At 41.3% G+C, this 24,431-nt stretch overlaps 2 protein-coding genes and 1 non-coding gene across 3 annotated transcripts; 1 reads left to right on the top strand and 2 right to left on the bottom strand.

The window, feature by feature from the left end:
* Positions 1–9,461: 9,461 nt before the first annotated feature.
* NUS1 (NUS1 dehydrodolichyl diphosphate synthase subunit) lies at positions 9,462–17,526 on the bottom strand. Its single transcript, XM_053458935.1, has 5 exons — positions 16,885–17,526; positions 12,371–12,499; positions 10,471–10,623; positions 10,279–10,378; positions 9,462–9,779 (listed from the first exon to the last, which is right to left on the bottom strand). Exons 1-5 carry the CDS (start codon positions 17,402–17,404, stop codon positions 9,689–9,691), a joined length of 993 nt encoding a protein of 330 aa, XP_053314910.1. The 5' UTR covers positions 17,405–17,526; the 3' UTR covers positions 9,462–9,688.
* Positions 17,527–19,810: 2,284 nt separating this feature from the next.
* Positions 19,811–22,996, bottom strand: LOC128483968 (nephrocan-like). The gene is made up of 3 exons (XM_053460288.1): positions 22,808–22,996; positions 20,500–21,401; positions 19,811–20,267 (listed from the first exon to the last, which is right to left on the bottom strand). The coding sequence occupies exons 1-3, from the start codon at positions 22,994–22,996 to the stop codon at positions 19,811–19,813; spliced, it is 1,548 nt and encodes a 515-aa protein (XP_053316263.1).
* A 485-nt stretch (positions 22,997–23,481) lies between these two features.
* TRNAC-GCA (transfer RNA cysteine (anticodon GCA)) lies at positions 23,482–23,553 on the top strand. Its single transcript has one exon. It is a non-coding gene; the product is annotated as a tRNA-Cys (tRNA).
* The last annotated feature ends 878 nt before the right edge of the window (positions 23,554–24,431 follow it).

A 24,431-nucleotide genomic window follows, 5' to 3' on the forward strand; every position in this document is an offset into this window, starting at 1 on the left:
GCAATGGTCTGGGGTGGTATTTCTTTGGGGGGCCGCACAGCCCTCCATGTGCTTGCCAGGGGTAGCCTGACTGCCATTAGGTACCGAGATGAGATCCTCAGACCCCTTGTGAGACCAAATGCTGGTGCGGTTGGCCCTTGGTTCCTCCTAATGCACGACAATGCTAGACCTCATGTGGCTGGAGTGTGTCAGCAGTTCCTGCAAGAGGAAGGCATTGATGCTATGGACCGGCCCGCCCATTCCCCAGACCTGAATCCGATTGAGTACATCTGGGACATCATGTCTCGCTCCATCCACCAACACCACGTTGCACCACAGACTGTCCAGGAGTTGGCGGATGCTTAAGTCCAGGTCTGGGAGGACATCCCTCAGGAGACCATCCGCAACCTCATCAGGAGCATGCCCAGGCGTTGTCGGGAGGTCATACGGGCACGTGGAGGCCACACACACTACTGAGCCTCATTGTGACTTGTTTTAAGGACATTACATCAAAGTTGGATCAGCCTGTAGTGTGGTTTTACATTTTGATTTTGAGTGTGACTCCATATCCAGACCTCCATGGGTTGATAAATTTGATTTCCATTGAGGATTTTTGTGTGATTTTGTTGTCAGCACATTCAACTATGTAAACACGCGAGTATGTCATACGATTAGTTCATTCATTCAGATCTAGGATGTGTAATCTTAGTGTTCCCTTTATTATTTTGAGCAGTGTGTATATATATATATGTAGTACTCACTTCTAGAGAGCAAACCAAAACAAAAATCCAAAATATAAAAAAAACATTTTAAAAAGAAATTAAAAAAAAATAACCAGCCTTACCACTTCATACCCCTCTCCTACAACAAAATTCTATTAAAAATGCTTCTCCTCACTAAAAATTTGTTTTACAAACTGCACATGTTACACTTTTGGCCCATCAGGTAATTCAGCCCATCTAGCCTGCCGTCAGCTGTAAAGTCTCAAACCTTGGTCTTGTCTTAGATTCAGGACAGCCATATGCCCATCAAATGCATATTTAAATCCAGCCACTCTACCACTACCTCTGTGAGGCTCTTATATGCCAGCTTCTCAGTAGAATAAAACATCCTTAAATTACATTTTAGCCTCTGATTTTCTCATTTTAGACTATGACATCTTGTTGGAACATTTCTTGTCCTTTTAAATAAACTTTCCTCCTGTTCTTTATTAAAGTCCTTGATATATTTAAATGTTTATATCACATCATCTCTCGCTTCTGAACTCCAAAATAAACATATTAATATACAGTGCATATAACTACCTAAACCACTTGTTTATATAACTAATATAAGGTCTTAGTGAGAATGTGCCTTTGCTTACCTTCCTCTTGTACATGTAGCATATTACCACATTACTAGTGTGTGTCAATGATGAAATATTTCATACTGTTAATTCCCCCCCCCCAGTTGTTGGAAGTGCAACATTACTCACTGCCATATTGACACTGATGGGGGAGGTGGCACTGGTACTGGTGATGATGAGGTGGTGATTGACACCCTAATAGGCACACTTTTTTCGATTTTCTTATCACAATTGACTCCAAGACATCTAACTTTTATGCAGACAATTTTTATGATGATAATGCAACTTTTAAAGCAGACAAAGCTACCTTTTCACAACGTGTACATCGATATAATAATAGCTCGGAAGTAGTAATACAATTTGTATTTCCTTACAAAGCATAATGCGATTTTCTTGACCTGTTATTTTCTAATTTGTCTTCATCACCATCCAAGTCCAAGTAGCAGCATCATGTTCAAAACTTGTGCAAAACTACGGTTTTTTAATTGGTTAGATATTCTGAGCGATTCACATCATCATGACTATGAGGTAAATCTACACAATTTGTTAATTCCCAAATTAGCTGTCTACATTTATAAACATTTGTAAGAAAAATGGGTTGAATTAAAGCATTGTCCCGTGAAAAGATGCCACCTTTGCAATAGGTTCGTTTGCGAGATTTCATCTCTGATAGATATGTAAGTGGTATTATTGGAAACTGGAAGTGTCAAGGAAAAGCAGTAACTCAGCCACGAAGCGGAAGACCAGGGTAAGTCACAGAGCAGAGTCTCCGAGTGCTGAGGCGCATGGTGCGTAAAAGTCACCAACGTTCTGCTGATTCCATAACTGAGGAATTCCAAACTTCCCCTGGAAATAATATCAGCATAAAAACTGTGCAACAGGAGCTTCATGGAATGGGTTTTAATAGCCAAGCAGCTGCATGCAAGCCTCACATCACCAAGTACAATGCCAAGAGTCGTATCGAGTGATGTAAAGCACGCAACCACTAAACTCTAGAGCAGTGGAAATATGTTCTGTGAAGTGACGAATGACAGTCTGATGGGCGAGTCTGGGTTTGGCGAATGCCAGGAGAACATTACCTGCCTGACTGCATTGTGCTCACTGTAAAGCTTGGTGGAGGAGGGATAATGGTATGGGGCTGTGTTTTAAAGGCTGGGCCCCTGACTTCTAGTGAAGGGAAACCTTAATGCTTCAGGATACCTTTGTGGGAACAATTTTGGGAAGGCCCATTTCTATTCCAGCATGAATGCCCCAGTGCACCAAGCAAGGTCCATAAAGACCTGGATGAGTTTGATGTAGAACTTGACTGGCCCGCACAGACCCGGACCTCAACCCCATCAAACACCTTTGGGATGAACTGGAACGGAGATTGCCTGCCAGACCTCACAAACTCTTTTCTTGATGAATGTGCAAAAATTACCACAGAAACACCCCAAAATCTTGTGGAAAGCCTTCTCAGAAGAGTGGAAGCTGTTATAGCTGCAAAGGAGGGACCAACCACATATTAATATATTTGTATTTAGAATGCGATGTCATAAAAGTCCCTGTAGGTATAATGGTCAGGTGTCCCAATACTTTTATCCATATAGTGTATCTAATTGAATCCCCTTGTGGCCTACAATATGTGGGAAGAACCACTAAACATTTTTTTACTATACAAATGTTAGTGCACTATTGAAGTAAAATAATTATATACTGAAGACAAAATTACAAATATATATGTCTCCTCTTGATATTTTTTTGAAACCTAAATTTCCTCATCCTGAGACATCAGAGGTGCCCTTGGATCATATAGTGGGATGGATACGTCATAACTTTCTGAAGTGACTATTTTCTCTGCAAATATTACACTATACATCTTTTTGTTATCCTGCTTATTTATAGATACATACTATTGTACATACACGGGGACTTTTTTTTTTAATCTAAAGCACTTAATTTTTTATTGTTTGTTGGATTTTGTATAGGCTTTGATATTTTAAATATTACATGTTATATAACAATATATATTTTTTGGTAAAATACATTTTACTAAACTAGGGCGATTAATACCGTATTTGCTCGATTATAAGACGAGGTTTTTTTCAGAGCAAATGCTCTGAAAAATAACCCTCGTCTTGTAATCGGGGTCGTCTTCTAATCAGACCTCAAATAGAGGTCTGATTAGGAGACTAAGATCCAGATCCCCCGCACCGCTGCAGGGGACCTGGATCCTCCTGTATGGTAACCTCAGCTGCTGCCGGCGTCTATCACCGAGCGCCGGCGACTATCACAGAGCGCCGGCGAAAGTGCCGGCAGCAGCCGAGGTTGCATAAGCGCATACCTTCCCCGGATAGCCCGCCCACTGTGGGGAAGCAGAGCCGGTTGGGGAGATTCCTCCAGAAGACCGGAACCCGGCGGTACTGCGCTGTCCCTGCACAGACCTCTTCAATTTTCTGGAGGAGGCGGGGCCTAGCGGGGTCACACAGCGTCATGCTGTAATCCCGCGGGAGCTGCAGCAAGCGCCTGCTGAGGCATCACGGTGAGTGAAGTGCCTGAGTGGGTAGTTAAGTGTCTGGGTGGGTAGGTAAGTGTAAGTGTCTGGGTGGGTAGGTAAGTGTAAGTGTCTGGGTGGGTAGGTAAGTGTAAGTGTCTGGGTGGGTAGGTAAGTGTAAGTGTCTGGGTAGGTAAGTGTAAGTGTCTGGGTGGGTAGGTAAGTGTAAGTGTCTGGGTGGGTAGGTAAGTGTCTGGGTGGGTAGGGAAGTGTAAGTGTCTCAGTGGGTAGGTAAGTGTCTGGGTGGGTAGGGAAGTGTAAGTGTCTCAGTTGGTAGGTAAGTGTCTGGGTGGGTAGGTAAGTGTCTGGGTGGGTAGTGTCTGAGTATGTAAGTGTCCCCCTATATGCCACTCTGTCCCATGATATGCCTTTTAACCCCCTATATGCCAGAGTGGCATATAGGGGGTTAAAAGGCATATCATGGGACAGAGTGGCATATAGGAGGGTATAAGGCATGCCTGGGGGCAGATGTGCATAACTGGAGGGCAGGTTGGTAAATAAAAGGAAATTAAAAACAAACAAATAGTTTACATGAATTATTATTTATTTACTAGTAAAACTTTTTTCCTATGGGGTCGTCTTATAATCAGGCTTTTTCTTTTTTTCCTAAATTAATATTCAGATTTTGGGGGGTCGTCTTATAATCGGGGTCGTCTTATAATCGAGCAAATACGGTAGTCTCGGTTCACAGAACGTTTCAACTTGCTTTATGCTGCCACCAACTGGCCAATTGATGTTTTTGCATTATGAATTTCGCTTTTTTTGTACATATAATTTGCAATATGTAAATTAGACATTTTGTTAATCTTAATTGTTTGGCTGTCACAGTCACTTGGGTGTTTTGTTGCAAGGGTTACAAATTCAAGACTGTTTTCTGTTTCCAAGTCCAAATTCTAATGTAATGAACCATTTATGTCCTGTTTTGTACAGTGTACAGCGTCATGGAACATAATGGTGCTATAGTGTAGAAATCAATAATTATTCAAAGGCCTCACTAAGATTAGCAAGGAGGAGGAGAGAGACTGAAGCCTCAATTTCTGAATCCAGTAACCAAATGCAGCAGCAATGCAGTCTATCCACTAGAGTTGAGGAAATGCTGAAACTTCCAAAAGCAGCTCAAGAGGACCTATGACAAAAGGCTCTGTAGAAATCTGACATGTCAATTACAGGTCAATGTCAAACATAGAGGAGGAGGGAATTGACTGAAGGATGCATTCCATATTTTAGCCATCAAACGCTATTTTTTAATCTCCTACCAAATTAGGATTCCGATTAACATATCCTCTAGATCTGGGGCGTTCAACGTGCCCGCCGCACTTCGAGGTGAGGTCCGTGTGAGCAGGGCCGGACTGGCCCACTGGGAATTTCCCAGAGCCTGTTCTGGTGTGTGTGGTGTGCGGTGTGTGTGTGTGTCGATGTAGGAGAACCGGTCCTGGTGTGTATTTGGTTGTCTGTTTCCTGGCACTTTACTTACTGCAGGAATAAATACAACTATGTAATTTTTACTTATCCAGAGATAAAACACTTCAGATGACAAAACTTTCTTGGCCCAGAAATTAGTGAGAGGAAAAGTAAAGGTTTTGTTTTATTTATTCTTTTTCAATTTGCATATTTTATTAAAAAGGATTAGTGGCAGTAAATTGTGGCTTCAGGCATCCCGTGTATGATGATTACTCTCAGTCCTATCACATAAGATTCTATCCTGTATTATCTGCCGAGCACTGATGTTCTCTTTATACAGTACACATCAATGCTGAGGAATTCTATTTTATTTCTATAAAATGGCCACCAAAATCCTCAGCACCAGGCCCATGATGCTCTTAATCCGACCCTGATCAACTCAGTGTGCCCCAGCCAGCTTAAATCCAGCTTGTACCCACAGTGTGCTCCAGCCTTGTTCAGTTTTATTTGGCTAAACTTGTTTTAAATGGTTTGTGGACTGACTTTGTTTACTGTTTAAGTAATTAAGTATTAATAGAATTACATAAAAGTTGATCAAAAAACATTTCCGCTGCTTCCCCCCCCCCATTATCGCCCAATGAACCCTGTATAATTATGCATTATATGTTGAAACAATCTTAAATAGCTGTTCGACCGCAAAAACAACCCCAAATTACTTTTAGTAAATAACCCTATGTTGTTTTACTAGACAATTTCATTGGGTAAGCCTCTGGCGTGAGCTTTAACAGCAGGATGACAAGTATCCTACCTCACATGCCCAATCACAATACTATTAACAAGATTAGCATCTTAGACTTTATTTTTAAACTATTCTCATACAATGTTTCATGTTCCAATATTAAAATTTGGTACATATATTTAAACCATAAAAACTTTTCACAATATGTACATGTAGCCAGACATTACTGCAAAACAGGACACAAAAATACTCCTCTGTACGAATGGCATGGATAAGTATATGGAATTGATATTTGCATTTCACATACATTCATAGATCAAGCCCCAGAGATGCATAACATGGTTGGCATAATTGTTAAAGCCACTTAATATAAACCCATAAGTGAGCTGCGTAGGTAAATTTCAAGTGCAATTTGAACAAATTTGGGATTATTAAAAATGTAATTTATTTAATGCACACCCTTTATGCAAGTATGTCTTCAAAGTAGCATAAAGATGACTTGGGAAAGCACAGGAACAGTAAATATTTCCATAAGTAATTTCTTTTTTTTGCATTAAATGAACCTAGGATTCACAGCATTTAATTAATGTTCCTATAGTCTGTAAGTATTTGAATGTTAAAAAGTTGCATTTTAAAGTAAAAATACAGGTAAAAGACTGGCAACTATATATTTGGATGGGAAACAGAAAACATTTTAATGAAAAAGAGTATTGAGAATGTATTGTATTATACACATTGCTACCTGTGGGGATGCGATCTTTCCCAGGCAGGTCAGCTAAAACTACTAAACTCCATTTATAGATTGAAATCAAACTAGGCTTTTGAAGGCAGCAGAACAGCCAAATATCTTACTATATCACAGGGAAGGAATGTGCCCCGGGGCGTAATTTCTATCAACATCTCCTTTAAAATAAACAGACATTATATATCAAAAAGCAGCAAATGGCGTGGCCTGGGTCTCCCAGACTCCGGGGACTTGTGTTGCTTATACAGTATAAGGAAAGTCTTAAGAAATACTCACATGAAGAGTGTGCAGCTCTTAACTGCAATTCGTTTCTACTGAAATGCAAAACAAAATGCAAGCAGAATTTCGGTGGAAGAACTTCATCTCTCCAAATCCTGAGCCTATTTAGTCAATAAATAATAGTCCAAACTTAATTAAAACCTCATTAATACACAATATGTCTTTAAAAATGGACTCACACAGGTTTGAACTTCTGTGTCCACTGCAGAACACTATTGCACTTTTAAATTATTGTGGGCATCAAACACCTGCAGTTTATTCCGGTTCTAAATATAACTTGTTTGGAGGATCTCAAAAAAAATGAAAAAGGTCTGTTATTTGAAGCATATACTACAGAAACTGTAATAAAAATATGTAATTACATTTGGCTTTTTACAAACAGGTCAAATTAATTTCCAAACATATCCCCTGGTTTCTGAAAAAATATGATGCCATTTAATCAAGACACACAAGGGGTCTTAATTTTATGTTTTATTATTATTATTATTATTATTTTTACCATGAAGTACACTAACATTCAAAAATATGGAGTCACTTAGAAATGTCCTTGTTTTGGAAATAAACATTTTGTCCTTTAAAGTAACATCAAATGGATCAGAAATACAGTCCAGACATTATAATGTTGTAGCTGGGACTGATATCTGAATATCTTTACAGGTGTACAGAGAGCCGTTATCACTCCTGTGATCAAATGGCATGTTATGTTGGCTAACCCAAGTTTAACCCCTTAATGACATGTATATATGTACGGGCTCAAAATGCATTGTTTTCAATGGGTTTAGGGACCGCCCCCTGGTCCTTAAGGGGTTAAGTTTAAGAAGTTAACTGATAATTAGAAAACCCTTTGGCAATTATGTTAGCACAGCTAGAAATTTCCCCAAATTCCCAGTGACCCCAACATTTTGAATGGTAGTGTATTGCAAGTAAAAAAAACCAAAACATACCAGGATTTCAGGCAGTGCATGTTTCTCAATGCTACTTACAAGAGAAAACAATCCTGAAACATAAAATAGAAACTTTACTAGTCAAGTCTACAGAAAGAAAATTGAGATGAACAGCAACTTCTTTAGGGAGATTTTGGTAAAATCCTTACCGGCCTTTACAGCATATAAAACACATAAAAAAAGGATAAGTGCTAAAAGCAGTGACTTTCAGAAATTTACGATATCATACAAGCTTGGTCTGAAATACCGAAAGGCCGGTAGCAGTTGCTTTTATCAATGTTTATGGATACGTTGGAATCTCAAGAGTTATTGACATAAAATCTGAAAATACAGGACAGGTGGAGTAAATGGGATAAAAGTTATTGGCAAAGTAGAATTGTACTCAGCCAATAAATGTGTCCCCCTTGGCTGTACCCATCGCCATTATTACTGGGGCCAACATGGTAAAACACTCTACTTATAGAACTGAAAAGAAGTATGGACTTAACCAGCCTAGCTAAAGTGTAGTGAATGTTTGGCCAGCTCCACGTAGGGTTACAGCACTTGGCAAAATCACATTAAGCAGCCCCCTGAGCTGATTTTGGTGACTTCAATGTGAACACAGCTGAGAAGCTAAATGCAAGAGGTGGGGTTATTCTCTAAGGCAGGGGTTTCCAAAAAAAGCTGCAGTCAATTTACTAATTTCACTATCCATTACGAAGAGGCAACCCAAGCAAGGTTCTCCTGCGAGAGCTATGTTGATCCTGTGTAACGGATAGCTATATCAAGAATTCCTCAAAACACCTCATCAAGCTACGTATTAAAGTTAAGCCTTGCAGGAGAAGCTCGCCAGGATTGGCCTTCCATAATGCAGAGAAAAATCAGTCTCTGCAAAATACCAGAGAAGCGTTTGATACATCTTGTGAGGTTACCTTGCTTGTATACGTTTAATATTTCAATCACATACTTGTGATCAGACTTCCTCAGTTGGCTATCCTGTAAATTCAGTGCAATTGAAAAACAAAAAAGAAAGAAACAGTGTTGTTCGTGGGCTACATTAATTCCCAAGAGTACTATTTAAAAGAAACACTTCCATTTTTTGGTTTGGTTGCATGAACTTCGTCCTTCTCTTAAAACGGGAAACGAAAAACTCAGTTTCACATCAAAAGGCAGGCCCTCGCTCAAGAAATTCAATCGACGATCCTAAGCTTTTGGTAGACAAAATGCACAAAACCCTTTTTTTATTGCAGTGAACTCATTCTCTTTAGCTTTCACACAGCAGGTGTGTGTATAAATGTTCCCTCAGCTCTGGTCAACAAAACAAAAATGAAGGGGAACAAAATAGGACGGAGTTTTTTTTCTACTAGGTAGTTTGTGGCATGGTGCAGCTCTTTCATGATGTAGCAAGACTTAAAAGCACCTTGCCCCCTGCATTTGGTAGCAGATATCTTAAAAGGCCTGACCGTGATTATATCTCAGGCAACCAACGTGAGACATGAACAGAATTATCCACACAATCTGTACCAAACGAGTTCATAAGTTTTATTGTTCATGCTTCCCTGAATTGGCTGCCGACACTTCTCAAACTGTGCATTAAGACACATTAATGAGCAGACAGATGACAAATTGTAAGTCCACAGCTGGGGTAGGACCCACGAACCATCTTGGCTGGATCTCATTCCTTTGTAAACAGAGGTATGGAGTCCTTCTGAGACAGAAGCCGGGTGGAACTCATGTGACAAGGTCATTTCCCAAGCCGCTGCTCACAGCCCGCGTAGCAACGGAGAGCGAAATAAAAGTCTTCATAGCGTATATTCACATGTGAAGGTAAAGAACTGAGGAGGGGGGGAAAAACAATTCAACATTTATTGTGCATTTGCTTAGTTTACATCAGCTCTAGAATTTAAAATTATAGCTACAAAAACGACAATGTAATGTCAACTGCAATATCTCAACATATACTTTTGTTTCATTAGAAACCCCATATTGGCTTCTTGTTATGTCTGTATGCTCTTTTGCTTCTTCTATGCATACGCAACTGCTTACATGCATGTTAGAGTTACATCTAAAACTCGTGAGAGGTCTAACTTTAGGGCTTGTGTCCTGAACTTGCTACATCACATACAAACATTTGAGTTCCCTAAGAAGAAGCAACATGATTAAAAACCCCAGCTTGCCATTTCAATATCGCTTAAGATCGCTTATCTCCATGAGGGCATGAGTGCTAAATGCAGGCATCGTTGTATTTGTTCTTGAAATCTAAGACAGAGTTTGATTCAGTTAACCGGATGAGGGGGCTCTGAACACACCTATAGAGCGCTGGTATATACTTACATGATTTCTGAAAGTCTAATGTGCCATGGTAGAAATCCTAAAGTACTGGCTACATGACCAAATTTCAGTATTAGATCAGGGTCAGGGAAGCTTTGTGTACCTGGGTTAGGAAAGAAAACCCACATTAGTTCAGCAATATTTGTCTTGCGTATAGAAAAACAGGAAAGGAAGTGTTTTTGCACACGTACTCACTTCTTAGTAAGTTGTCTAATACATTCACATCCAGGTCTCCTGGTTGGTTCTTTTTCTCTGCTACTAGCTTACAGAATCTTTGGGCAGTTTTTCCAATTTCAGCCTTTCCATCTTCTGGAGATAGTATATTGACCACAGGCAAACGGCTGGGAGCTAAAGAGTGCACAGGGAAGCGTTAGTACTGGGGTTAGAGTCCTAACAGAACATAAAACACAGCAATACATATAACAGAAAAATGCATAGAAAAGGGCCCTTTGCCAGAGGTGCTTGAAACATTTGCACACACATTTTAGATGGATAGAATATATACATATCTTTCTAGACTGAACACCCAGTCTCTATGAGCGGACTGGTAGAGTAATATTAATAGGCACAGCTAGTACCCTTAAAACTGCATCAATGATTGACTTTTTTTTTTAAAACATTTTCTAACCATTTTGTTCCATACATACATTTTTAACATATCTATATAATGTGCATTGATAAACATATTTACATCATGCCTAAATAATCTGATATATACTCTTTGTATATAGCCCATTTAAATATATTTGACATAAAGACATATTCAGTGTAATCTATCCCACATAAACCCCAACATGCTGGAATTTGGTCCAAATACATACAAAAGGCTTAGTGGAACACACACAAAACATTTTTTGCTTTCCAGATTAAGAACAAAGAAAAGACAGTGAATTTAGGATGCAAAGACAACAGAAACAGAAGACACAATCTCTAGTAAAAAGATAAATAACACTTTCAATGGGCAACCTTAGAGATTTCTTAGTGTGGATGCTCCTTAAAACCATACCGGGTTTAATTAAATGTAAAACTGCAACTAATGGCATCTGCTCTAATGAACCTTAGACAAATGACACACACAATAGAAGACAACAGATCACTTTTCTGCCCTGTACAGAAGTAGTTTACACAGGGCTGTAGGAAGGGTGAGGCAAGAGAGGCACTCACCCCGGACGCAGCTGCGAGGAGGCGCACAGCCGCTCGATCAGCAGCTGCGGCCTGCAGGCCTGGTTTGGAGATCACAATCTCCCTCTATACGGCCCAACTTTAAGGAGCGCAAGGTCTGCCATTTCAGACCTCAGCTTCAGTGCTCCCTAATCACTATGCGCCGACAAATTATAGTGAAGGTCTGAAGCGATGGACCTTGAGCTCCCAAAATTGAACGGAAGATGGAAGATGAGAAAGGTAAGAGATGGGGAGAAGGGGGTGTATGGGCAGTGTACGTGTGTGTATGGGCAGGTGTGTGTAAGAGCAGTGTAGGCATTTGTGTGTTTATGTGCATATGTTTGTAGAAAGGCAGGGGTGAGTAATGGCAGTGTATGTGCATAAGAGCATATGGGCAGTGTATGTGTATATGCATTTTTATGGGCTGGTGTGTGTAAAGGCAGTGTGTGTGTGTGTGTGTGTGTGTGTGTGTGTGTGTGTGTGTGTAAGGGCAGGTGTTTGTAAGGGCAGTCTAAATAAAATACCCTCTGTAAAAATAGCTGGGGGGCACAATATTCCATTCTTGCCTCGGGCGCAATGGAAGCTAGCTATGGCTCTGAGTTTACAGCAGGACTGAATGTCATATTTAACATGTAAAATACAGCTTGCGACAACAATAAAGGCCAAGTTCCAGAGCTTGCATTGGCTCCCAAAGGGAATATTAAGCCTGATATCCGATAGGGTCTTAAAGGACTTGGCAGGAGAAGGATGTCATTAGCAATACATAATAAAGGAAAGTCTGGTAAACCAGCACCTCCTGTTAGCACAGAGTATTCTCTATTTAATAAAACTGCTGGAACACAAAAAATGTGAACAAATGGCGCATTGAGAACGAACCTATTATATGTACTTCTAGCTATTTCCACATGAACGTTCACGTCGCTGAGAAACATACCTTTATCTGCTTTGTCAACGCTGCCATTAGCGTAACCAAAAGTGTTCTTGGAATACTCATGGTCCAATAATTCTTTCTGCTGTTTTAACACTTTATCCATCAGCTTGGAACTATTTTGTTTGAAGAGACCTTAAAGGACAAAAAAGCAAGTCATTTTTAGCTTATTTACTTGTTCTGGCTTTGTGTTTAACGGTAAACAGGCAGAAGCAGCTGAAACCATCTAAAACCCACACTGACTAGTTACCAGAAAGCAATGCTGTTCAAGATCACCTTGAAGTACTATTGGCTTAATTCAACCAACTAGAATTTGCAACCCCTGCTACCTCTGTCTGTAAATATAGTTATTTCCTTAACATTTAAAGGAGCTCTCATATCATATTTAAAGTACAAAAACTTGCTGTGAACTTCCCTGCCTTCATCACTTGCTATAAAGATAAGGACAAACATAGCCAGCAGGGTCTACTGCAAGTTCGCATGGATGCACCCATGGTCATGTATGTTCTGTTACATTAAGCTATCTGCACAAACATAGTAGGGAATACAGGAGCATACATGTACAAAGGTCCAGCATACGTATACACACACCAGAGATGAAGCTGACTAGAGGACAGTATATCTCGTGGCAGAAGATGTGTTCGGGGGAACAGGGCAAATGCTTTTGGCTGAATTCTGCAGAATACATCCATGCAATTAAATGGGGAAGACCGTAAAACTTTCAAGGAACAGCTGTGGATGTTTTAGGAGCTTAATATGTTAGATGATTTAAAAGTAAACTAATTTAAATTAAATTAATCATAGCTATTCTCTTTATTCCAGTTCTTCATCACTTTATTCATGGTGTTTTCCATAATGCCCATGAATGATAATTAAAAGATGAGGACAGAGCCATTTCTTTTCCAATACAGTGTAGTCAGCAGTGGTTGACGGATTTAAAATGCTGCTCCATTTTTATATATTAAAATGCTAAGCATATAAACCTTATATCTGTTATTCTGCGTGTTCCTCTTAGGATTTAATCGCGTAAAAACAATTGAGAGATAAGACGCATTTTCAGTTTCTATCTATTAGTGTTTGGGTATCCCATACCAATAGTTAAAAGCAAAAACGCTGAATGAAGCTAGATTTCGTATGATTAAATATATGGGTGTCTGGAAAAATTTGGGGACATTAACCCAGGGCTCGCCTAGGTTTTGTCAGCCTCTTACATCCAGAAAAAATTGTGGATGTAAGAGGCTGAGTCACCACATGGGGGCGCTGCGGCTGTCTGCCCAGAAGTCTGGGCAGACAGCACAGCCACTCCGAGCCCGCCCCCGAGCCTGAGATCACTCCCACGGAGTGATCCTGTAGGCTGAAAACGCGGTTGCTGGAAAAGCAGCACTCGTGTTTTCAGCTGCCACAGGCAGCCTCAGGGAAGGGGGTTCAGTGTTGATTGGGTCCCCACACAAGTCTGGGGACCTCACCCAACACCCCCCAGCTGCCTGATCGCTCCATGGGAGCGACAGCGCAGCGTTAACCCCTTCAATGCCGCGATCGCGGCATTTAGGGGTTAATTCCCGTTTTGGGGGCTTTGCTGCTGGTGGTCTGCCCCCACAAGCCCTTTGATGACTCCTGTAGGTATGGAAGCCTACAGCAGTCATCAAAGAGACTCCCCCTGCAATGGTTGGTCCATAGACCAGCAATTGCTTCCCAGCTGCCAGAGGCAGCTTCAGGGACAGGGGAGAGGGTTCTTCGGTCTCCACATGAGTGTGGAGACCAGCCCCAACACCCCCCTGCTGCCTGATCGCTCCCTGAGAGCGACAGCGCAGCGTTAACCCCTTCAATGCCGCGATCGCGGCATTTAGGGGTTAATTCCCGTTTTGGGGGCTTTGCTGCTGGTGGTCTGCCTGGAAGCCCAGGCAGACCAGCAACAGCAAAAAAACGAGCCCCCTCAAGCCCTTTGATGATTCCTGTAGGCATAGAAGCCTACAGCAGTCATCATAGACCCCCCCCTGCAGTGGCTGGTCTATAGACCAGCAATTGCTTCCCAGCTGCCAGAGGCAGCTTCAGGGACAGGGTGAGAGGGTTCTTTGGTCTCCACATGAGTGTGGAGACCAGCCCCAACACCCTCCTGCTGCCTGATCGCTCCATGAGAGCGACAGTGCAGTGTTAACCCCTTCAATGCCACAATTGTGTATGACATTGCAGGGGTTAACATTTGTCCCCACAAGCTTGTGGGGACTAAATATCTGTCAATGCTGTGCTCCAATGGAACATCAGCATCGAAAGAGTTAAAAAAAATGAAAAAAATGTATTAAAAAAAAAAAAACAAACAGCACTGACCTGAAAGTCCAGGGTGCTTCCAGGTCAAACGCTGTGAGTTTAGTAAGTGGGCTGATGATGATGATCAGATCACTCCTAACCAACTGTTAGTTTAAAAAAAAATCCTGGCTCCTAACTTTTTTACCTGGCGCCTAGATTCACAACAAATTTGTCAAGCCCTGCATTAACCTATTCAGTACCATTCTTGTATTCATGTTTAAATGCCTGAAACATGTTTGATTTCTGTTGTCTAAACTGGATTGGCCAATTTCGTCATGATATCATCACTAATACTAACTCCACCTCGAAACACAAAACCCTAGAGCACATTTGCAATTTGAATAGGAAGTCTTTTTACTGCTATATGATACATAGTCACTCAATGAAATGATAGCATACTTTGATAGGCAGGGCGCTGAGAAAGCAGGCAATCAGAACGTCACCTAAGAACCTCTCTCATAACGCTTTATGCAGTTCAGCAGACAGCTTAAACTATGTAAAACAAATTTCTATCTCCAAGTACAATTACAAGTGCTCCAGCACACTCTACAATGTTGCACAATCAACTATTATTGTAACATCTCAGATTCATCTTTCACCCTCTTAGCCGAAGAGGCATAAGTCTACCAGTCAGCAAAAGGGAACTCGAACCACCCTACCCAGTTTTCTTTCGCTTAAAGGGACATTTTAGTATCCCCGATACCCTCACTACAGAGGAATAGTGACACTGAGTACTTTTATATGCGTTCTTCAAATAAATAAAGCCCTTACTTAGCACGGAAGAGGCAGCCCTGCTCCAGCATCTGCCCTTCTCCTCCTTGGTCCAACAGAATTGTCACGATGGAGGAGGAGGGCAGCTGAAGCTATTTTTTTCTCTCTAATATTATGTTAAAGTACTCAGAATACTTTAATATGCATTCTTTTGTGAGGGCTATCGGGGACAGTAACCACTGTATGGAGACTGGACAAGAGCAACAAGAATCAAACCAAAAATTATCCATAGACTTCAAGTAGATGATGTAGATTGATGAGGTCACGATCAGCAACCTAACTCCTATTCTAGCGCTCTTCAAACTTGGTGTCGGAGCTCTTTACTGGGTTGCAAGATCACGCTAGAGTTCCCACTTTGCCCTCATTGCACAATAGCATTTAACATGAACTGGTATTACAAAGAGTTTCTGATGTAGTTAATCACAAGGATCAAATTCCAGATTGATTATGGTCTTCTAAACACTCTTGAAGCACCACTATATTGCTAAACCCCTTGGCTTGGCCCTAAAACACATGCATTTCCCTTTAAGCACACAAATAGGGTCACCAATGTATGCGATAGAATCCCACCTGGCCACAGGAAAAAGCATTTGAAGAACAATGTCTTGTGTGCCTCTTAAACGAAAACGCTTGTGACTCAGGTTCTCTTTTTGCCACATAACAAGCATCGCTCAACAGCAGGGTTATTTAAAGCAGATGTGTCATTTGTTCTTCAAGTTCTATCTTTTACAGTCCGGCACACTAAATAAAGACATGTAATGGAATTTCCATATCTGCGTAAGCCTAAAGACGTATACGCAAGTCACAATGTCCTGAGTTGGTAACTCGTTCTCCAATCACTACTTCCTCCTGCAGTCATCAAATGTGAGGACATCAGGAGGTCTTTTCTATATCTAGCGAACCAGCTCGGGTGTTAGTTGTTTCTGCTCGCGTATTCCGTAGCCGGGCATACCGAGCCAACTGCTACATGAGCAGAAATCAGTATGGTGCAGCCATACAAATCCAGCTGTCGGCCACACTGACGTCGCCAGCCAACCGCCACCTCAAAGTGCCAGTCCGGGCAGGGACAGCAAACCTAAACAGGGCTGCTTGGGTACTATAAGCGTACTGGATACATCAGTAAAAGTTTTCCAATTCTCAATTTGATATGTTTTAGAAACATCATTTGACAGCAGATAAGAACCATTTGGCCTGTCTCTTTCCTGATGCGGGGACCCTTGTTATATTCAGGATCGCTTTATGCTATCACGCAGGTTTAAATCCCCTCACTGTATCAGCCTCTACCACTTCTACATGGCTCTACCATCCTCTCTGTAACATAATACAGTGATAGCGCACTGTCTAAAGAGCAGCTGTCATGAGCTGGCTTATCGATCTTTTACTTCCAGTCTACATCCTCCCAGACTAGATAGCCAAGGCAGATCAAAGGGACACGGATATAATACCTCGATTATCATACACGCTGACATAGGAGATGCCGGCCGCCATGCACCACGCCACTAAATTGGCTACATCCGTGTAGCTCTCTTGCTCCTCATTGATGATCAGTCCCACGTGCACGGGCAACTTGGCCAGGCTGGACACATCAGTCCTGAAGCAGCGGCCCTGCACCTGTTGCTGGCACTTGCAGTCGCTCTGCTGCCTGGTGAATGGGATGTTGCACTGGAGCCGCTGCAGGTACTTGCAGTCACACCGGTGCTTCAGGTACCGGCAGTCGCAGTCGGGCCGCGGGTCCTCGCAGCGGCACGGCTGCTGAGCGAGCTGGTCCCGCCGCGTTGACAGGTACGTGCAGTCCCGCCTGGCTCCTGCTCGCTCCCGGAGAGCGAAGTCGCTCGGTACGAGGAGAGCGACCGCCGCGCGCCACAGCCTCCAGTCCCAGAAGCGGAGCAGCCACAAGAGGAGTGCGCGCTGGGCCCACAGCGCCACGTGCAGGAAGCGCCAGGCCAGCGCGTACACCACGGACATGTCCGACACCCCGTCAGTGACACCGAGCCATCGGTAACTCCACAGCCCCACTCCCGTACATTATGATCCAACCGGCAACACGGGGAGCACGTCGGTGTTAGCTATTGGCTAGCAAATCAGCAATCGTCACTTCCGCGGGAAAGCGGCTGAGTGACGTGGCCTGCGAAGGTTGGAGCCGGAACCTAGAAAAGGGTTTAGTAAATCACAGAGTGGACGGGAGCGAGGTTCGTTTGGCGAGAGCGCCCTCTGGGAGCGTGGCGGACATGTGCAGAAAGATTATAAACTGTGCCTGAAATGAACTGCTGTCGCATGGACTTTGGTTGGAACTGCACAGTGCACAGTACTTCAGGCACATGCCGTAAAGCCCATCAAAACTCACTTCCTGATACCTAACATCATCTATAGAGCATGGGCGTGCTGTATAGAAACAAACGCCTACATATACACACTCACATACACACACATATATATATATAGATACATATCTATAGCTGCTCACAATTGGCAGTGCCTTTAGTGGGGGGTCATGTAGCATGATTCCACTGTACTCCCGCCATCATGAGTGGGCTCATACTGCCCCCAGGCCTGGCCGCCAGCCCCCGTATGTAACGATAGAAAAAAAGCATTTCCCATCAATACAATTATTGGTTTTTAATAAAAAGTGATTAGGGCGCAAAAGTCAGAAAGTTGTCTTATCACCAGAGTAACAATGGATTGGTCCAATCGCCAGGAACCATCCAATAGTTGCTATGGTGATAAAACCAGATTTTGCACCTGGCTCACTTTATCCACGTAACACACATTGCTGTGTATTCTTGTCACTCTTTACTTATGTCTGCAGTCGACTGTCATTGTTTTTCCAGACATATGACTTTCATATGCATCCGAGCAGCATTTATAAAGTGCTACCAAAAAGTATGTAGTATTCATATGCACACACAAGCGAGTAATTCTGTTAGGTGTTCTTATACGTTCTACTTACTCTGAAACAAAACTTTTGAAATCCTAGTCAAGAAAATGCAATAGCTGTAGCAAAAATTACCATTGGGTCAAGCCCAGTCTCCACATGAGTCTACAGATGGCACATGACTGGTGTACTGACCCAGGGCAAGCCCTGGCAGGACCTTACTGCCTACTTCTTTGCATGGAACGTGACTGAACATCAACAGCCCTAGAAGGCTTTACCAACTAGGCATAAACGTCCATGATCTAAATGGACCAGTTGAAATCTGTGACCTCCCTAACTGACCCAGTGAGTAAGCCGTGTACCAAAGCCTCATCTCTTAAGGGTCAACCTGCTTCAAGTAATATGGCAATAGCATATGGGCTGGGGTTTCATTATAGAGATTTTTATTCACAATAGTGCACGTGGTTTTTTTTGGGGGGGGGGTTATTATGCTTTTTTATTGAAATATATCAGATAGACACATTGAACTGATTTTTTCATTGTCGCCAGAAATGCCATGGTGGAACCGGGTCTACTAAAAGGCCCGGTTTTCTGGTGATGATTGAAGATTTCTAGAGCAAGAAGATCCGGCCCTCCAGCGGGCCTTTTGGCCGGGAGGGAAGGAAGGGGCTGGAGCACCTGAATCTAGGGGGTTCAATATATATATAAAAAAATGTATGTAGATCAAGTATGCCTTCTATTTTCCATAATGATGGCCTTCTTTTAAAAAGAAAAGTAAACTCAGAACCAGGAGTATGCACCAACATTACTACCATGATTACCAAACATCATGATGTTTTATGGACCTTCACAAACCTTGCCAAGGGCACTGGCGTCCTTGTACAGACACCTGCTTAGAACTGTCTTCTATTTGGTAACTCATAATCATTTTAAAACATTTATTCTAAGAATCAACTATCACCATGAGAATTTGTAACAATACATAAAATAAAGCTTTCAGTGCTTGTCTTCTCCAGGTGTCACCAGCCGTCCTCTAAAAATTAACATTCCATTTAAGTTGGGGATCTTGTATAAAGCAGGCCTTGTGGACTGCGGGATATAACACATATTACATCAGTGGTTTCTTCTACAAATGTTAATTATTTACATACAATTAGCTTTATTTGTATTTTATCCTTGGAACAAACAGCCAAAATACAAGTTATTTTATAGACAGACTACTGTACGTTTCCATTCAAGTGCCCCATGTTACTCTGCCCCAATATACCGGTATATCCATTTACATGATCTGCTGCAGAGTTCCTATTTCTTGCTTAGTGACTCTAGGATGTTGTTTTCTTTGTGCATTATTAGGCATCCCTTTTTATTTCAAAGTTTTGGAGAAATACACATTTTAAGATTAAATTGAAGAAATAATAAAATGATGCGAGAAAAGGAGACGGTCTATTATTTTTTTAGGTTACCAGTTTTGGCAAGCTTTGCATTCTTGCAAACAGAAATTAGTATTCCATGTCATAATCGTAATCATCATCATTATCCTCCTCTGTTTGTGTCTCCACATTTGACAGTTCATCTGCTTTTAGCTTTTTCCTGCTTTCTTTTCCTTTGTCGAAACTATACATACTTTCACAGTGTCTTAAAGTCTTGTCAGAGGACATCCAACTTTCTCCACGGATAGAGCTAGGCTCTGCGCACTGCCCACCTTTTATATCAGTTCCTTTATCGATCAAGATTCTTTTGACCGTTAACAGCTTACAGGTGCAATTCCAAGGATTGCCATCAAGATATAGATGCCGGAGTCGTGTTAGACATTCCAAGACTTGATGGTCCAGTGTAGTGATCTTATTGTTTCGGAGATTCAGAACTTGGAGCTTTTTTAGGTTTTTGAAACTAACTTCACTTATATCTTCTATTGTGTTTCCTTTAAGATCCAACCTTGTTAAGCTTACTGGGAGCCTGAAATATACAAAGAATGATGTAACATCTGAATGAACAAAGATCAAAGAAACAAATAATAATAATTAAACCAAACATTCTAAAAAAATGACTTTGTAGTGGAAGAATTGCTGGCTTTCGTGCTTTGTAAATGAATCATTGTAACTTTTTACATACATGAGCACACACGGCATGGAGATATTTATAAAAAGCTAATTCGCTCATAAGCAGTATAGTCATAATTAAGACTTACCCAAAAGGGACAGAAGTTAATTGATTTTGCTCCGCTGCCAGGCTGGATAATTGAACGCACCAATGCAGTGCCCTATCATCAAATTGGCTCACAACATTGTTATCCAGGAACAAATGCTTGAGGTTTTGAAGGCCCTTGAAGTCATGAGTTGTCACCCTAGAAATCTGATTATTGCTGCAGTCCAGCCTCTGTAGCTTGGTTGGAAGTTTAGAAGGAAGAGAGACAAGTTGGTTTCTGGATAAATCAACAGAGGATAGGTTACTGAGAAACTGCATGCCATCTACAGAAGAAAGATGATTCTCGGAGAGATTAAGCTCAGAAAGATTCTCCAAATGTTTGACGTCCTTGACCTTTATGTATTTTATCTTATTTCTCTTCAGCTGTACGCGCTGGAGAGCCTTGGGCAGGTGATGTGGAATCTTTAGAAGCTGGTTTCCTGACAGTCCCAAGTATTGTAAGCTTGTAAAATGTGTGAAAAAGTTGTCAGGGAGATATTGTAGGTTGTTGCTTTCCATACTGAGATATCGCAGGTAGGGGAGTCTGGCTTGGCCAGATATAGTCTGTATCCCATTATTATCCAAGACCAGTCTTTGCAAATGTAAAAGTGCAGAAAATACATTGAATGATAACATGCTTAGTATATTATTCTGCATCTCAAGCACCTTCAGTTTCATTAAACCTTCAAAATCATGGCGTTGAATAAAACCAATGGAATTATCTCCCAGCTTTAAGACTTCTAGATTTGGTGGCAGCAATCCAGGGATATTTGTCAATTTATTTTTCCAGATTTCCAGGACCTTTAAGTTACTCAGCGCTTTGAATGTATTGTTTTCAACAGTATCTGTTCCACTAGAAAAAAGTGACACTTCTTGCAAGCCTAGGGTTCTACTGAAGTCGGAAATCTAGGTTAAAAAAAAAATGTAAAACATTTTAGGATGGTTAAAATAAATTAAGAAGTACCAGCACTGGACAATATCCAGGAGTGAGGCCAGTATGGCTCCTAACATGGTATTGTGTGCTATTTTCTATAGAATTCAATGTATGGATCCTTTACAAGTTATTTTGACCCAAATATCTGCACAGAGCCATGAATTCAATGAATTCAGAGCCATGAATTGTCACATTCAAAAACATATTTATGAAACTGATGCGTTCTTAAAATAACAAACATCCGACAACAACTAGTAGAGTTTGGAACCCACACCATTCCCAAAATTGGATTAGCTGGGCAAATATTTTGATTTAATAGGTTTTCAACAAAATAATTAAGCAACCAGATATAAAAACATCAAAACAAGGATAAATATACAAGATTTCAAAGGGACCGAGGAAAAAAGACTTGTGGACATAAACACAATGGCAAAGCAATCAAAGCAAAGCTCATGAAACCAGGGCAAATATTACGTACTGCGTTCTATGTTAAGTTATACATGATACATTAAGTGCACCCTGCTGAAACAGTTTACAATATGGACCCATTCACAGCTACTATCTTACCATTAATTACTGCTTTAACCTGTGCTGGCTATGTGACTTGATTTGCATTGCCTTGCTCCTGTATGCTTTCTAACATAAATCAGAATATAGTCTATTTTATGAAAAAGATAAATATCAGAGCAAACCCATTAAACATAGAAACGCAGAATTTGACAGCAGGTAAGAACCATTCGGATCATCTGGTGTGCCCATTTTTCCCCTTAAATTCATAATGGCCATTTACCCATCTGTATGTTTAAATTCCCTCACTGTATTAGCCCCTACCACTTCTGCGGGGAAGCTGCTTGACGTTGTACCTCCCTCTCAGTTAACTAAGCCTCTGACGCTCTAGTTCAGTGTATGTTACAGAAAGATGAATATAAGAGCACACTCAGTAATTGTCAGGGATTGGCAAAGTGTCTGCACAAGGGCACCAGTGTCCATGGCAAGGGTTGTAAAGGTCCACAGGGCAGTTAATGTCCACCATGAGCAATGTTGGTGCCTACCCCAGGTAATTGTCTTAAGAGCTGATGATGGGGTAAATGTAGATACAAACTATTACTATATTCTTAGGACTTTGCAGCTTTAATCAAGGTAATACACAGCATAATCAAAGAAGTTATAAACACCAATTACACCAATACTTTTTGAACTATACGCAACAATAATTGCACAAATAGTGTCGTTGTAAACTTACACCCTCTTAATGTACCGGTTTGTCCTAGTGTATCCATTCTAGTTTTGTCATACCCCCTTGAATATATCTAGTGCAAGAAGTGCTGCGTAAATTGTTGCCGCTATATGAATAAAAATGAATAGTAATTGGACGTACCTGGAGCTGCCTAATTTTGCTGTGTCTGATATATAGTTTTCTGGTTGTGGCAGGGATGTCCCTGGGTAAATGTGACACCCGGAAACACTCAGTTACCGCTGGGGAGTCACAAGTACATCTCCTAGGGCAGGAGGCCAGGGTGCCGCTGCAAAGGTAGGCAGCAATGTACAGGAAGCAGATCTGATACATTTTCAGCAGAACAACCTCGCATCAATGCAAGTTCCACCTCATTCCCGATCCAATATATCATGAGATCTGATTAAGGATTAATCCTAATGCAGCCCTTTATCTTAACCAGAAGGTAAGACAAACAATCGTGCGGTTAGCTCCAGGTAAATGTTAGTAAAGGTGTGTTGTTCACTATCTTGGGATCAGAGCATCTGGGAGCTGACCCAGTTATCACACTGGAGATCTTGTTAAAGCAACATCTGGGATTCACTGGATACTGTGCTAAATAAAGATAGAGCAGGAGTGTGATAAGGCATTCCATATGTGCTGCAACCAGCGTACACAATAATCACCCTGGGTGGCTTTATATATCTAATGTGTGTTTTATGTGAATAAAATAATTTCCAACCCTGTAACATAACACATAACGGGGAACATTCACCGCAAGCAGTTGATAGTACACTGTACATGACAATCTAGGAATATATTTCCAGAAGCAAACACGTGGGGGTATAGCTCAGTGGTAGAGCATTTGACTGCAGATCAAGAGGTCCCCGGTTCAAATCCGGGTGCCCCCTTGTTTTTTTTACTTACACACTTTTTTAATATAACACACACAGAAATATCTTTATTAACCTCTAATAAAACACATCATAAAATAATCTCAATGCAGAAAATAGTAAACACTGGGGGAATTAAGGAATGCAGAGTTGCTTGCAAAGTATTACAGGTATTTCTGGCAATGAATGTGTTAAGTTGTTGATATTCTGCCCCGATGCGGTTTTATAGTCACGCAGTGATACGAGCAGGGGTGATGAGCGCTGTACAATAAATCGGCTGTCCCTCTTCCTGTACCATCTCCCAGCCTCCTCTGGGCTGGACTCATCAGTGTGAGGCTGAGCAACGAGTACTGTTGTTTAACATTATTACACAATTATATTATTAATGATAAACAAAATTTATCAGAAATAAAACAGGGTATTTTGTATTTCTTTAGCAATTTTGTACAATTATAGTCCTGCTGACTAGTTCAGTCCCGTAGTTTGGCATTTGGCTGAATATCAAACACAAAGGCTGAAGGTGCCTAGCTTGATCAAGGATGTTCTTAAGCAATAGAGAGGAGCCATCAGAGATCATTCACTGGTCATTGTAAAGAGTGCGGAGAGAGCAGGTCCTCTGATATTAAATAATACATTCGTGAGGGTAAATATAAATAATGAGTGAGTTGCGGAAAGGGCAGAAAGACCATTGGCCTTGGACCTACTCCACTGGCCAGGGCCATACAAAAAACATGTTGGCCTCCACTTGAGGAACAATGCAGCGTTATTTAGGTTTAATGCTTTACATTTAATGTACATAACATAGTGTTTCAGCCTCTAGTTACAATTGGAGGCATTCTTTGTAATTGTATATGGAAAATCCATATGCTACAAAATAAATCATCTGACCAAGATCC

This window comes from Spea bombifrons, chromosome 3 (assembly GCF_027358695.1).
Source record: "Spea bombifrons isolate aSpeBom1 chromosome 3, aSpeBom1.2.pri, whole genome shotgun sequence".
In the NCBI taxonomy this organism is placed as follows: domain Eukaryota; kingdom Metazoa; phylum Chordata; class Amphibia; order Anura; family Pelobatidae; genus Spea; species Spea bombifrons.